This window comes from Spermophilus citellus, assembly GCF_964194105.1.
Source record: "Spermophilus citellus genome assembly, chromosome: 9".
In the NCBI taxonomy this organism is placed as follows: domain Eukaryota; kingdom Metazoa; phylum Chordata; class Mammalia; order Rodentia; family Sciuridae; genus Spermophilus; species Spermophilus citellus.
In genome coordinates, this window is record NC_138191.1 from 27,162,052 (window position 1) to 27,177,828 (window position 15,777).

Genomic DNA, 15,777 nt, shown 5'->3' on the forward strand with positions numbered 1-15,777 from the left:
ATATTTAAGATATTTATTTATTTTGGCATTGAGGATTGAACCCAGGGGTGCTTAACCACTGAGCCAAATCCCCAGCCCGCCCCCTCTTATTTTTATAGGGCCTTGCTAAGTTACTGAGGCTGGCCTTGAACTTGAGATCCTCCCTTCTGCTTCTGCCTCCTAAATTGCTGGGATTACGGGAGTGCCCCATCACTCTGACAGAGTTTTCTTTTTTTTTCATAGGTTTTTTTTTTTAAATTTTTTTTTTAGTTGTTGATGGACATTGATTTCTATGTGGTACTGAGGATTGAACCCAGTGCCTCACACATGCTAGGCAAGTGCTCAACCACTGTACTACAATCCCAGCCCGACAAGGATTTTCTGTATATAAGATCATATCACTTGTGAACAAAGATAATTTTACTTCTTCATCAAATCTGACTTATTTCTTGCCTAATTGCTCTGGCTACAAAATCTAGTACTGTGTTGAATAGAAGCAGCAGAAGTGTGCATTTTTTTCTTGTTCCTGATCTTAGAATGCTTTATTATTTTACCATTGGGTTTGATGTTAGCTGTGGTTTCTCATATGGCTTTATGTTGTAGTGGTTTAATACTGTTTGTGTTTGTGTGTGTGTGGGTGTGTGTGGGTGGTGCTAGGGATTGAACTCTGGGCCTTGTACATGTGAGGCAAGCACTCTACTAACTGAGCTATATCCCTAGCCCCTCATACTGTTTTTAATTTCTTAAGTGTTTTTATCATGAGAATCTTGAATTCTGCCAGGTGGTTTCTTTGCATCAATTCAGAAGATTTTTTTTTTTTGAGAAATTTACATGTTTGGTAGAATTTACCAGTAACACTGTCAAGTCTAGGGCTTTTCTTTGCCAGGAGGTTTTTGATTACTAGTACAACCTCCTTACTAGTTATGGGTTTATTTTCCATTTCTTCATGATTTGTTCCTAGTAGGTTTTGTCTAGTAATATGTCCATTTCATCTCTATTACACAGTTTGTTAATAGTCATTCATAATTTTCTCTTATTTCTTTTTGTATCTGTAGAATCAGTAATAATATCCCACTTTCATTTTGATTTAGTAAGTTTTTTTTAATTGGTGCATTATAGTTGTATATAATAATTGGGTTCACTTTAACAATTATATATGAATGAAATTTAATTTTCCCTTTTATTAGACTAGGTAAGGGTTTGCCAATTTTGTTCATCTTTTCAAAGAATGACTTTTAGTTTTGTTGATTTTCTATTGGTTTTCTGTTTTCTACCTCTGTCTAATCTTTATAACTTAAGGAACTAGAAAAATAGTTAGATTGTTGATTTGAGATTTTCTCTTTCTAATGTCAGCATTTACAGTTGTATATTTTTCCCTTTGGTGCCTCCTTTGCTTCGTGCCTTAACTATGGTATTAAGTTTGCAATTGTCTCTAAGTATTTTCCAGTTTCCCTTTGATTTCTTTGGTTAATAACATTGATTTCCACAAATTTGTAAATTTCTTACTGTAATTGCTTCTAAATTCATCATCTGTGGTCAAAATCTTTAAATATGCTGAGACTCAGTATGGTCTATCCTAGAAAATATCCCATGTGCACTTGAGAAGAATGTGCATGCTCTTACTGTTGGGCAGGGTAGTAACATGTCTGCTAAGTCTAGTTGGTTTACTGGTAGTTCAAGTTCTCTATTTCCCCACTCATCTGCTGACTGTCACATCTATTATTGATAATGGAGTATTTAAGTCTGCAATTGTTATTGTACAAGAGTTCATTTTCTCTTAAATTCTATCAATTTTTTACTTCATATATTTTAATGCTTTGTTATTAGGTATCTTTCATTTCCTTATTTCCTTACTTTCTTTCCTACTGCCTAGACTTCAAAGTCCACTATTAAAATAACTCCCTGGAATATATCTTCAACTACCTTTCTCTGGCAAAATACCAACCTTGATTAAGTACAACTGCACTGAATGGTCCTACTTCCCGTGACCTTCATGTGGGGCCTCAGCTCAGTAATCTTATTACTTTAACCTAGTCAAGTTAGTTTCACAAAGTCAGCTATTTTCCACTTTTTCTCTTCATATTTGTGACGTCCCCAAACCCTACTTTAAAAAGACATATATTTAATTAATTAATTAATTTAGTTCTAGGTGGACACAATACTTTTATTTATCTGTATGTGGTGCTAAGGATTAAACCCAGGGCCTCACACATGCTAGATGAACGCTCTACTGCTGAGCCACAACCCCAGCCCTAATTGCCCTACTTTTTACCAAGAAAATAAAAGCAACTAGAGAAGTCAGAGAATTTCTACTTTTCTCATCTCCAGCTGTACACAAATATTCTGTTTTCCATCTCATAGTTTTTCCTACACAAAAACTATGTTACCTTCCTGCTGTGATAGTGGCTGTCCTCCCTACTTGACCATTTCCATCTGTAGACATGATGTATTATCATCCAAAGAAAAATGTATCTTTACCCCATGTCTCCCTTAAGCTAATGATCGGTTTTGTTGCTTCTCTTTATAATCAAAACCTCTTGAAAGTTTTCTATACTTACTCTCTCCCCTTTGTAACAATCTTTTGAAATTGGTAATGAGCTTCACATTGCCAAATCTTTAATTATCTTATTTCGGGGCTGGGGATGTGGCTCAAGCGGTAGCACACTCGCTTGGCATGCGTGCGGCCCAGGTTCGATCCTCAGCACCACATACAAAGATGTGTCCGCCGAAAACTAAAAAATAAATATTAAAATTCTAAAAAAAATAATAATTATCTTATTTGGCATCTTGGCAACATTTTGAACGTTCTTTAAGATACTTTCTTCACTTGGTTTCCACCTTACCTTTTGTGTATGTATAATCATTTCTCAGGGCTTTAGTTCCAGCTATATGTTGATTCCTTCCAGTTTAACATATCTAAAATAAAACTCAGGACTTTTCTCTCCAAACCTGCTTCTCCAGTCTTCACCATCATTCATTCACCCAGTTGTATTTCAAAGCAAAAAGTAGTCATCTTAAGTTTCTCTCATACCTTCATCCAATTTATTAACAGGTTTTGCCAATCAGCCAGAATATCTCTATTCTACTTATCATTACTACTGTCACCCTAGTCTAGATTACCAATCTCTTTTGCCTATTTTACCATGCTAGCTTTGCATCTGGTTTTTGTACTAATATACTTGCTACTTTACATTTACATCTCAGTACCAGGATGATTTTTCAGAACTCTATTATGTTCCTCACAGATTTAGAACACAAACTTCATCTCAGCCTACAAGAACCCACTTGAACAAGGCCTTAATTACTTGTCGGCTACATTTCATACCACTCTCCATTTCTCTTTTTCCACACTAGCCAAAGTGCCCTTCCTTGAACTTGCTCAGCTATTATATCCTATAGGGGACTTGCTGTTTGCCACACTTTATTCAAGTCTCTGTTCAAATAAAAATCCAGAAAGTTCTCTAACCACTGTAAAATAGAGGGTCCTGCAACTCCTTCATCCTTTTCAACTTTTTTCATACCAAGTATCACTGCTTGACCACATAATTTTCATAAATTTTTGAATATGTGTATTTACTGTTTCTCTCACTAATGCAGGGTAAAGTACATATATTCAGTGTCTAGAACATAATCATGAGTAAGTAGATAATAACTTTAGAATACAAAATGAACCCTTCCTGAATAAAAACTATAGTAGTATACTACTATAACATGTAGTATACACTGTAACATGAGAACCTGAGCTATATACAGAATTCAAAGACTATGCAGGACGGGTGTGGTGGTACATGCCTGTAATCCCAGTGGCTAGGGAGGCTGAGGTGGGAGGATCATGAGTTCAAAGCCAGCCCCAGCAATGGCAAGGCACTAAGCAATTCAGTGAGACCCTGTCTCTAAATAAAATTCAAAAAAGGGCTGAGGATGTTGGCTTAGCAGTTGAGTGCCCCTGAGTTCAATCTTCAGTACCTGCCCCCATCTAAAAAAAAAGACTATGCAGACCTACTTGACATTTTATAAGGATATCAAAGAAGTCTTCATCAGGCTCTTTGTTGTCATTAGTCATTAGTCGGTCAAGTACTGACTGATTGTTGTTTTTTGTCAGACGAAGTCCTGGCAAATTGCTGAAACTGGCCCTCTGGTCATCCAGACGGCGGCTCTGTGAGCTGGCAAGAAGATCTAAAAACTCATCGGTGTTGGGGGACACCACGGAAACATATGGCGCTATGAATAGTGAAAAAAAAAAGTACAAAAAAATTACAAAAATGTTTAAACATATTTATATTGATTTTTTTAAAAAAATAAGTGACAGCGGTATACATTACTATTCTTATTACATGTATACAGCACAATTTTTCATATCTCTGGTTGTATATAAAGTATGTTGACACCAATTCGTGTCTTCATACATGAACTTTGGATGATGATATCCATCACATTCCACTATCCTTGATAATCCCCTGCCCCCTCCTTTTCCCTCCGGAAAAAGGTACACTTATACATAAACATATTTATCACACAGTTCTCTGCTTTCCTAACACCTGTCTTGACCTCCTCCTTTCAGTGCTGGGTCTGGCAGGCTTTGACAAGATGGTGGTAGCTTTCATTGCGGGGAGGGAAGCACAACCCCATAGTACCTCAGATGACCCACCTGGAGGTTATTCAGATTTGTCTATATTTTTCTTTACTGACTTGACTTTCCAAATCTATAAGGTATGGGTAGACTTGAGAAGGTGAATAAACTGCTTTTCTTACAATAATTTCTCAGACTAGGTAGAATGAGATAGTTTTTTCCTTCCATCCCTGGGATGGGAATTTTAGTGAACTGAGTTAAGTGCTGCTGGAAAGTCTTGATCTGCACAAGTCATATTTTAGTAAACTAAAATAAGAAATTTTAAGTAACCTATTGTAGGCCTAAGACTTAGGCAGGCCTTAGCCATAGGTGACTCCTCAGTCTGTGTAAGCTTTTAGTTGTAGATGGACACAATGTCTTTATTTATTTATTTTCCTGTGGTGCTATGGATGGAACCCAGTGCCTCATACGTGCGAGACAAGTGTACTACCACTGAGCTACAACCCCAGTCCAGGCTTTTCATTTTTTATTCCAGATATGAAGTATTTACAAATTATATACAATCATAAGTTATGTACAACTATCATTTTCCCCTCAGTTTTTCGTTGGTTCAAACCCAGGGCTATGCCAGGCAAGCACCACCATTGAACTGAACCCTAGCCCCCAAAGAAACTAGGGAGTAAGAATGATACAGTGGAAAGCGCTGGACTAAAAACACAGATCTACTTAAGAGAACTCAAAGAACCTTGTTTTGAACTGTACAAATGCCAGCATTTCAAGCATACCTGGATTCAGTTTCATTTATTTTATCTCCTGTGATGAGCACTGAATTCTTAGAAATAAAGGACCAGAATATCAAGAATATTAAAATCAGAACAGCAGTACCCATGACTTACTTTTTAGCGTCCCTTTCGGGGGAGTGGAAGAAGCTGCATGGCGGTTCTTTTCTTGTAAGCAGCACCTCTGGTCATCCATCCTGTTGCTTTGAAATCGGCTTAACAGGTCAAAGAATCCTTCATCTCCAACAGTATCTGTGCTGATTTTCTAAAATGGAGAAAATATATAAAATATTTCCCATTTTCCTCAGGTCATTAATCAACAATATGATGCACTCAAATGCAAAAGGTATAGGATTAAGATTAAAAATAAATTTTCAAAAAGAATTAAAGAACCAATTTTGGTGATAAAAAGTTATTTCAATCCAACTAACAAATTTTTTTTAAATTCTTTTTTTTTAGTTGTAGATGAACACAATATACCTTTTTTTTTTTTTTAAGAGAGAGAGAGAGAATTTTAATATTTTTTAGTTTTTGGCGGACACAACATCTTTGTTTGTATGTGGTGCTGAGGATCGAGCCCAGGCCGCACGCAAGCCAGGAGAGCGCGCTACCACTTGAGCCACATCCCCAGCCCGACACAATATACTTTTATTTATTTTTATGAGGATCCAAGCCAGTGCCTCACATGTGCTGGGCAAGCACTCTACCTCTGAGCCACAACCCCAGCCCTAACAAAAAAATTTTAATTCCTGTATTTCTTTTTGTGTGTGTGTGGTACTAGAAATTGAACCAAGGGGTGCTTTACCACGGAGCTACAACCCCAGCTACATCTTTTTATCTTAAGACAGGGTTTTGTTAATTTGCTGAGGCTGGCCTCAAACTTGCAATCCTACTGCATCCAAATTGTTGGGATTACAGGCATGTGCCACTGAGCCCAGCCTTTAATTTCTATATTTCTAAGACCAAAGAAAGTCTCAAGAGAACTCAGTCTCAAGAGAACTGCTACAGATATGAATGAGTTATGTAAATAGCCATGCACCAATTAACAATGAAGATGCATTCTGAGAAACACATTGTTAAAACAGTTTCCTCATGTGAACATCAATATACTCAAACAAACCTAGGAGGTATAACCTACTACACAGCTAAGCCATGTGGTATATACTGTTATATAAGTAGAGACGTTGCATATGTGGCACATGGCTGTATGTGTGATGCGGATGTATACCTCAGACTCAAATTTCAGTTCTAAGATTCTACAAAAACAGAATTCAAGATTAGTTAAGTGAGAAAGCAAGTATATTTTCCTATCATTAGTATTTACAAGTTTTTGGGTTTTTTGGTACCAAGGTTGAACCCAGGGGTGCTTTACTACTGAGCCACATCCCCAGCCCTTTCTTGTATTTTATTTAGAGTCAAAGTCTCTGAGTTGCTTTGGGCCTCGCTAAGTTGCTGGGGCTGGCTTTGAACTCTCAATCCTTCTGTCTCAGCCTCCCTAGCCACTGGGATTACAGGCATGTGCCACTGCGCCCAGCTTTTTTCTTTTTTTGATGGTAGTACTGAGAATAGAACCAGGGCATTGTGTATGCAAAGTAAGTGTTCTGCCATTGAGCTATATCTCAAGTCCCTCCAAGGTCTTTTTATTAAATATTTGAAGATCCTCAAAAAACAAACTTGTAATAATTAAATATTTGTGGGGAAGAAGGGACCTCTCAATATTTTTACTTAGAAGGCTTCAATTGAAATGAATACAATGTTAAATTTTTTCCATAATGTAAGTAATATAATAGAGGCATATTTATACAAAATGTAATAGGCCTAAGGAGGAAGTGATCTATTCTTAGAGAAAATTACACAGCTTGTATTTGTGTTGAGTCCATAAGACTGAAAATGCTTTTTCAGTTTAGAGATGGTTTATACTGATTAATATGCATTTCTGAAGATTTGTAGTAGTCAGTGAACAACAAGAGGTGGGGGAAGAGGAGGAAAGAAGTCAAAATAGGGGCCTTGTATGTAGTACTAACAGGACTGGACTCCATTTTATGTGAAATAAGAGGAGCTAGCATATACTTTTCATTCTAAAATATGCCTGTAATCCCAGCTACTTGGGAGACTGATGGAGGAGGATTCTAAATTCAAGGCCAACCTTAGCAACTTAGTGAGATCCTCTCTCAAAATAAAAAGGGCTGGGGATGTAGCTCAGTGGTAAAGCACCCCTGAATTCACATCTCAGTACCTCAAAATAAACGTCCTTGAACAGGCCCTGCATTCAATCCCCAGCACTGCAAAACAAAATATTTATGCAAACAGTAGTACCTGAAACATAAAGTGATAATTACTATCTAAAACAATGGAGCAATTATTTATGAATTGAGTAATTCCTGTTCTGGCTGTGAAAAAAATAGAAAAGATAGGAAAACATGGACAAGTTTTCTAAATAACAAAGATATTTTATGCCATCTATCTGACCAAAAATTCAGGATGAATATAAGAAAACTAAAGTAAGTTGCTACTCAAAACACAATACTCAAACATACCCTCTGAGAATTCGGATTTCGGTGGTCAATAGAATTCCTGGCATCTTGGAGAACTTTAGCAGAGGAATTGGTTTTGTATTTTTTCCCTTTCAGTCTGTTGACAAAGAGTAGCTTTGCAGAAGGTTTGGCAATGAGAGGTTTTTGTTTAGCAAGAATTTCACTGTTCCAGTTCTGCACCTATAAAATTACAAATGGAAAGCAAGACATGAAAAAACCCAACTCTGGTTTCTTTTATCATTAACCTGACATGTTAATGCACTGACTATTGGGATGGGAGGAGAATTTCAGATCTCTTAGTAAGTCCCCCTTTTCAGTGTATTTCAGTATTTTAAAGAGCTTATATCAAATCAATTAGGAGAAAGATACAAAGTAGTATGGATGTGAGCTACATAAAAATCTGTTATAACTGGAAATTCTGGGTGCATGTATAATTTTTTACCATAAAAATTTACCTTTAGTACGTCCATGGTACTGGCAATTTTTCTGATGATAAAAAACTGTTTTCACTAACACATGCTAAATTTCCACTAGGCAAAACCAATTTATATAGATCTAGATCTGGTTTAAATACACATGACAATCTCTAACAGACTCAAAATAACAAATTTATTCAGTATGAAGGAAGAATATATAGTACTTACAATAGCCCTAGGACATTTGCAGCTTTAACATTCCATCTTAAGTGCAAATAATTTTAAAGGTCTGTGCTTATATAACAATTGACAATTTTCACATAGCACATTTTTCATAGAAGAAATTCATGTGTTGGTAAAATGTACAAATTTCAAGTATACAATAAAACTCCTACCCCAATCGATATATACTATGGGAGACCAACCTTGCACTTGACTGAGTCACACTCCCCGGCTGGGTGCTGAAGCGCTCAGTCACAGAAATGTGACAGAGCTTTCCCCACCCTTCTTGGGTTAGAGGGGCGGTGTCCCATGCATGGGTGTGTCTTGTTACAGCCCCATGGGTGGAGCTACACTCAACTGTTCCTTTGTAATATAACCCCTTGCCCTGTTTAGGATAGAATCTTCCACGGAAGTGCCTTGTGTGTGTCCCCTTCTCTTACTGTGCCTTTGGGTGTGGCCTACCCAGATGTCAGTCAACCTGCTGACAGTGGACAACATGAAGATAGACTCAGCCCCCTGAAACCTGACCCCTTGCCTTATTTGAATAGCTTTTCCTCATCATGTTCTTTCTCTCTCTCTCTCTCTCTCTCTCTCTCTCTCTCTCTCTCTCTCTCTCTCTCCCCCCCCCCCTCTCTTTCTGAAGACCCTTAAGGTCAAGTAGCCATCACAGCAACCCCAAAGAAAAAGGTATTTGTGTCTCTTGTGTGGTTATTTTGCACAGCCCAGTTAGCCCAGTTCAACTGGAGTGACCCTTGAGCCTTTTAGTTGCGAGAACAGAAACCCGGCAATTACAACATTTTATTCTACTCAGAAAAGTCTCCTATGAAGTATGAATTAAAATAACCCCTACTCTGAGGCTCATATACAGGAATGAGACACATAGCTGGTAAGGAGCCAAGCCATCTATTCCTTTTCACATATAGACTACTAAGGGGAAATTATCTGGTAGAATCAATTTCATGGCCTACTGAATGGTGTGAGAACATAAAACTGTACTTAAAACTCAAGTTGAAATTGGAAAAATGTTTCTTATGTAGTTATTTGGACTTTCAGTCTCATAACATTGAATGTAAGAATCCAAAGTGGAGTTAACATCTTAAAAATCATGAAGGCTGGGGCTGGGGTTGTGGCTCAGTGGTAGAGCGTTTGCCTAGCATGCAGGAGGCACTGAGTTCGATTCTCAGCTCCAAATACAAATAAATAATATAAAGGTTCATCAACAACTTAAATTTTTTTTTAATTGTGAAGGCAAGTTATTTCCAACCCCAGTTTCTTTCCTGCATGTATGCTGAGGACTGAACCTACTTCTTTATGCATGCTAAGTATTCAGTCTGACCACCCCTTAACCAAGAATTCTATAGTCAGCAAAATTACCAGGAAAAAGACATTTTCACAACTTTTCAGACATCCAAGTCTCTAAAGTCCCCTCTCACTGCACTCTTGCCCAAGCTGCAACTTTGAACCCAGAGTTCTCTGTTTTCCTTACATGTGCTTCTTTGTTGAGAGTAATAAAATAATGAACTCTGGCAAATTTATTATGAGGAAAAAGGAATCAACTCCACTAAAATATTTTTAAATGGAGATAAAACCTGGCTCTTGGAGAATTACCAGATTGACTCCAGTAAACTTCTTATAGAATTTAGAAGAATTCTAGTTATACCATTACACAGGTAGGCGTAAGATAACAAATTAATCTGCTATCTATTAGAAGGTTTCTAACTAGAAGAAAGCAGACTAAAACTGTCCTAACTTTAAAAAAAAAGTGTGGATTTAATAGATTTATATTTGAAAATTACTCAGAAGGTAAGAGCTAGATATTTGGGAGGAATCTCAAGGTCCTTCAGAAGTTACCAGAGTTTTTAAACAACTCTGTAACTGATGGGAATAAGAACTCTTGGATATGAGACCAAGACAATTAGATGTCGGATTTTTGAAGGCTATTCATACAAAAAGAGTTAATATTAAAACATTATATGCTAGTTATTATAAGGATAGGGCAAAAGAATAATGACATAGAAAAATGCTCTTAACACATAACTATATATTATAAAATAGCACCTAAATTGTGATAACATTCAAATGAAAATGCCAAATGAAAAGATACCAACATATTATCGTTAGTTACTATGAGTTGAGATTACTGATTATTTCAATTTACTTGCTGGAATTTTCTAAAGTTGCTATAATGAACCTATCTTATAAAAAACTTATTTCTAAAAATACACCATGAGGGAATGAGAGCCTATTGTAACAATGTAAAACTAAGTTAAATGGAGGCGTAAAGGTAAAATTTCTAAGCTGATTCTAAGCTGCAAAAGTCAGTTAAAGTGTAAAAGACCGGGCATTGTAAAGTTTCTAACTTGCAAGGCCTGGGCTAAAAAGTAAAAGACCAGGTATTGTTAAAATTCCTCTGCTACCCCCGGAACCTGTAATCTCTGTAGCTGTTAGGACAATACTGGAACTGCCCAGTAAATATTTCCATTGATTCCCTGGTTTTTTAATAGCTAAGGGCTCCAAGTAGCTCGGCACATAAGCATCCAGGCCCCAAAACCAATCAGTTTAAATGTGTACCCCGCTTAGGAGTGACCAATCACCCCTGCCCAGACTGTTCCCGCCAATGAATGTACTAATCATGTCTCAGAGTTGTTGTTCAGTTTTCCCGCGCCTCATGATGATTTGTTCTGATGTATGCAAAGCCCCCCGCCCTCTCCAAAAAGTGTACTTAAGCTCTGCTTGACCTCTGCTCTGGGCTCTGGGCTGCTCTCCCTTCCTGAGTGAGCCTTGAGCCCCAGCATGCTGGTTCAATAAAACTCCCCCCTGCTTGTTGCATGAAGCTGGTCTCTTGTGGTCTCTTTCTCCGACGCTTCGCCGGACCCTTACAGAGGTGGAAGAAAGTAGCCTTGATTTGTTTTCCAATAACCTTTTTCCAATTATGAAGTTCCCTGTGTAATGCACCCCCCCCAAAAAAAAAAGCCTAAGGAGGATGAATCTTGAATAAAAAGTACTTTGTCAGTTAAAAAAAAAAATGCAGCTAGAAAAACCACTTTCCTCTTGATTATAGTTGCTGGTCATGTAGTTGAAAAGAAAAAAAAAAGCTTCCTGATTATTTATTCATCTTTCTGATCTTTTAATTTTAAAAAAAGTAATACATTTACATGGTAAAATATTCAAACAGTTCAAACTGGTATATAAAGTATCTCCAGCCTAACTGCGACACCCAGTCCTCTTCCCAGAAGTCATAAATTGTTGCCAAGTTTCTGACATGCTTTTCCAGAAATGCTTTATGAATCCACAAAGGATATGCATTTATCTTATACAAGTGACAACATGCTGTACATATTAATTTTGTACTGCACTTTTTCCCATTCTTTTTAAGGCAAAATTTTAAGTGAGAGCCACAAAGGACGAGGTGTATGCAGATTATTTTGTTTAAATTAAAAGTTACTAAAATATTTCATAACAGTACATAAAATTTAAAACATAAAAATGGCCAACCTTTTCTGGTGTTAACTTCATGAGTTCCATATTTTCCATACTGTGTCGGCGTCCCAACTTGGGGCGGGCACCTTTGTAAAAGAATTTTTAATTCAAATAAATCAAGGAATCTTTTAAGAGTACAAATTCAGCCTCACTACACATTCAGTTCTAAAGTCTGATACATAAATCCTTACAAAAGGAGGAAACATACATTTTTTTAAAGAATAATTATTTTCCACACCAACTACATAAAAATATATACTCCCTCTAAAATGCTTTGATGTAAGGAAGTTACATTTTGGTTAGAAACTAACCACTGGTTACTGACATTACCTCTTAATTTAGAAAAGGCATTTTATAATAACTGGTTTTATAGTATCCACATAGTCTCAAGAAAAAAAAACTACAGGGTGGTTTAAATTAAGTAAAAACATAAGGAAAATGCTTTACGGCTTCAATTTTGGGGAAAAAAAATCAAAATAACATCCCCAGTACTATACCGTTACTCCTTTCTAAGTAATTCCTTTCCATTTTAAGAGCTCATTAGATGATGGGTTAAGGTCCTCAAAATATTTTTTCAATAAAGTTAGTAAATATTAAATGCAGAGAATTTCCATATCTACTCAATCTTTTTAAAATTAAGTAGTATTTTTAGAGGTGTAATACTGACATCTAATACTCAGCTTACAAATAAAACATTAACAACATATTAAGCTCCCTTTGTGTGATTCCTTTCATAATTTCTTTTATATATTTATATATAAATATACTTATATATATATATATAATATATTTCCATTATATATGTATCTCTAGGCCATGCAGCATTATTTGCATTATTTTGAACATTTATAAATGGCATCATACTGTACATATTCTACAACTTGCTTTCTTTGTGAGATTCATTCAATTTTTAAAAATTTATATGTGGTGCTGAGAATAGAACCCAGTGCCTCACACAATGGTAGCTTAACGCATTCTACCACTGAGCCCCAGCCCTTAATTAATTTTCATCATCATTTTAGGACTAGGAAATTATCCTTTTTACAGGTTACAGATATTTAGGTTGCTTCCCTTTTTTTTTTTTTGTCATTATAAACAATACTAGATAAACTTTTGGTAATGTTTTTTGGTGTACAAAATCAAGAATTTCTTCCAGTTTAGATATCAGGGGTATGTAACTGGGAGTGAAATTGCTGGAACACACACCTTTAACTTCATCAGAATGTTGCCAGGTTGATTTACAGAGTATACCAATTTCCATCCCATCAACAGTGTGTAAGAGTTTCCATTACAGTACATTACGTCAGCACTAGTACTGCTGGCCACTAAGCACACTCATGTAATGGTTTTATCTTCCTAGTGAACAGAACCTGTTGATCATTGGGAATCACTCCTATGATTTTTTTGTCTTGAAGTTCTTTTTATCAAGTATTAATACAGTCCATACCAGCCTCCTTTTGGGTTATAACATGGTCATAGTCTTTTTCTATCCTTTTATTTTTATTTTCAGGTTTACTATACTAATAATTACTATATATGTATACTATATTTATATTCTTTTATATTACTATATTTCTATATTACATTTATATTACTATAAAAATTGTCTTGCTGTAGATCTGTTAATCTATTGTTGTTGATGTGGTACCACGGATTGAACCAAGGGGCAGGGCACTCTACTACTGAGCTACATCCCCCAGCCCCTTTTTAAATTTTGAGACTGTGTTTTGCTAATTGCCCAGGGTGGTCTTGAACTTGAGATCCTCCTGCCTGAGCCTCGCAAGTTGCTGGAATTACAAGAGTGTGCCACCATGCTTGGAAGATTTATTAATATTTTTAAAGAACCAAATTTTACCTTTTAAAACTCCTCTCTATTAAATCTTTATTTTATTAAATTCTGATCTTCAAAGGCTAGCTTCAGCAATTTAGCAAGGCCCTAATAAACTTAGTGAGACCCTATCTCAGAATAAAAAAATTTTAAAAAGGGCTGGGGATGTGGCTCAATGGTTAAGTGCCTCTGGGTTCAATCAGGTACCCCCCCCCAAAAAAAAAAATCTGCTCTTATCTTTAATATGTCTTCCACTTATTTTCAGTTTATTCTGATTTTTTTCCTTTTGGATTTTTAAAATACAAATTTTGTTCTAAGTCACATGGCCACAAAATTTGAAATAGAGCATTTTTTTAATGATATACTGTAATTTTTTTAAATACCTTTATTTATTTATTTACTTTTATGTGGTGCTGAGGATCGAACCCAGGGCCTCGCACATGCTAACGAGCACTCTATCACTAAGCCACAATCCCCAGCCTTGAAATAGAGTATTTTCATCATGATTTAGTCCTAAATTATTTTATAATTTTTAAAAATATTTATTTATGGGCTGGGGATGTGGCTCAAGCGGTAGCGCGCTCGCCTGGGATGCGTGCGGCCCGGGTTCGATCCTCAGCACCACATACCAACAAAGATGTTGTGTCCGCCGAGACCTAAAATAAATAAATAAATAAATATTAAAAAAAAAATATTTATTTATGTATTTTTAGTTTTAGGTGGACACATTATTTTGTTTTTATGTGGTGCTGAAGATCGAACCCAGTGCCTCATGCATGCCAGGCAAGCACTCTACCACTGTGCCACAACCCCAACCCCAAATTATTTTCTAATTTTCAAGATTTTTCTTCAACCTATTCCTTAGAAGTATGTTTATAAGTCTTCAAGTCAATGTTTTGTTTACTTGATATTAATTTCTAACTTAATAACACTTGGGGCATGAAACTTATGTAATATAGATTCTATGAAATGCACTATTTGTTTTATTGGGTTAGCTTTATTGTTAAATTTTGGTAGAAAGAACATGAATTGACCAGTTGCTAGGTACAGCATTCTATGTTCCATTAAATCTGTTTTGCACTTTTTAATTGTGATCCATATTAAGAAATACATTGTGTTATACCCCTGAACACACATGTACAAAGCATAACAAAACCTCACACAACAGTTTTATACACACACACGCACATGCAAGTGCATTTCTTAAAAAATTATTTATTCTAATTTGTTATACGTGATTGCAGAATACAATTCATTTCATAGTGCACATGTAGAGCACAATTTTTCAGGTCACTGATTGTACACAAAGTATTTTCATACATTCATGTCTTCATACATGTACTTACGGTAACGATGTCTAACTCGTTCCACCACCAATCCTATCCCTTTGCCCCCTCCCTTCCTTTTGCCCTATCTAAAGTTCTTCCATTCCTCCCATGCTCCACGGCCCCCATCCCCCATCGCCATTATGAGTCAGCATCCTCATATCAAAGAAAACATTTGGCCTTTGGTTTTTTGAGATTGACTAACTTCACTTAGCATTATATTCTCCAACTCCATCCATTTAACTGCAAATGCCATGATTTTATTCTCTTTTAATGCTGAGTAATGTTCCATTGTGTATATATACCACAGTTTCCCTATCCATTCATCTACTGAAGGGCATCTGGGTTGGTTCCACAATTTAGCTACTGAAGCACATGCATTTAAAAAAATTTTTTTAGTTGTAGATGGACACACACACTCTTTATTTATTTTTATGTGGTGCTGAGGATGGAACCCAGTGCCTCACACATGCGAGGTAAGTGCTTTACCATTGAGCTACAGCCCCAGCCCCTGATGCACATGCATTTTTAATACTAGTTGCAATCCATGATATTGATTTTACATAAAAACACAGTTAGAAAAATAGCATTAGATGAAGCTATTGTGAAATCGATTGTTGGTCAAATCTTTTATTTCATTACTA

General features: G+C 36.2%; 1 protein-coding gene across 2 annotated transcripts in view; it reads right to left on the reverse strand.

Moving 5' to 3' along the window:
• GPSM2 (G protein signaling modulator 2) overlaps positions 1 to 15,777 on the reverse strand; it is a 54,499-nt gene that overhangs the window by 4,268 nt on the left and 34,454 nt on the right. For both annotated transcript variants that reach the window (XM_081305904.1, XM_081305905.1), the window contains 4 exons: positions 11,996 to 12,066; positions 7,866 to 8,042; positions 5,446 to 5,593; positions 3,983 to 4,200 (listed from right to left, as the gene is read on the reverse strand). In XM_081305904.1, coding sequence (XP_081162030.1) covers positions 3,983 to 4,200; positions 5,446 to 5,593; positions 7,866 to 8,042; positions 11,996 to 12,066 — 614 coding nt within the window. The remainder of the gene's footprint in view (positions 1 to 3,982; positions 4,201 to 5,445; positions 5,594 to 7,865; positions 8,043 to 11,995; positions 12,067 to 15,777) is intronic.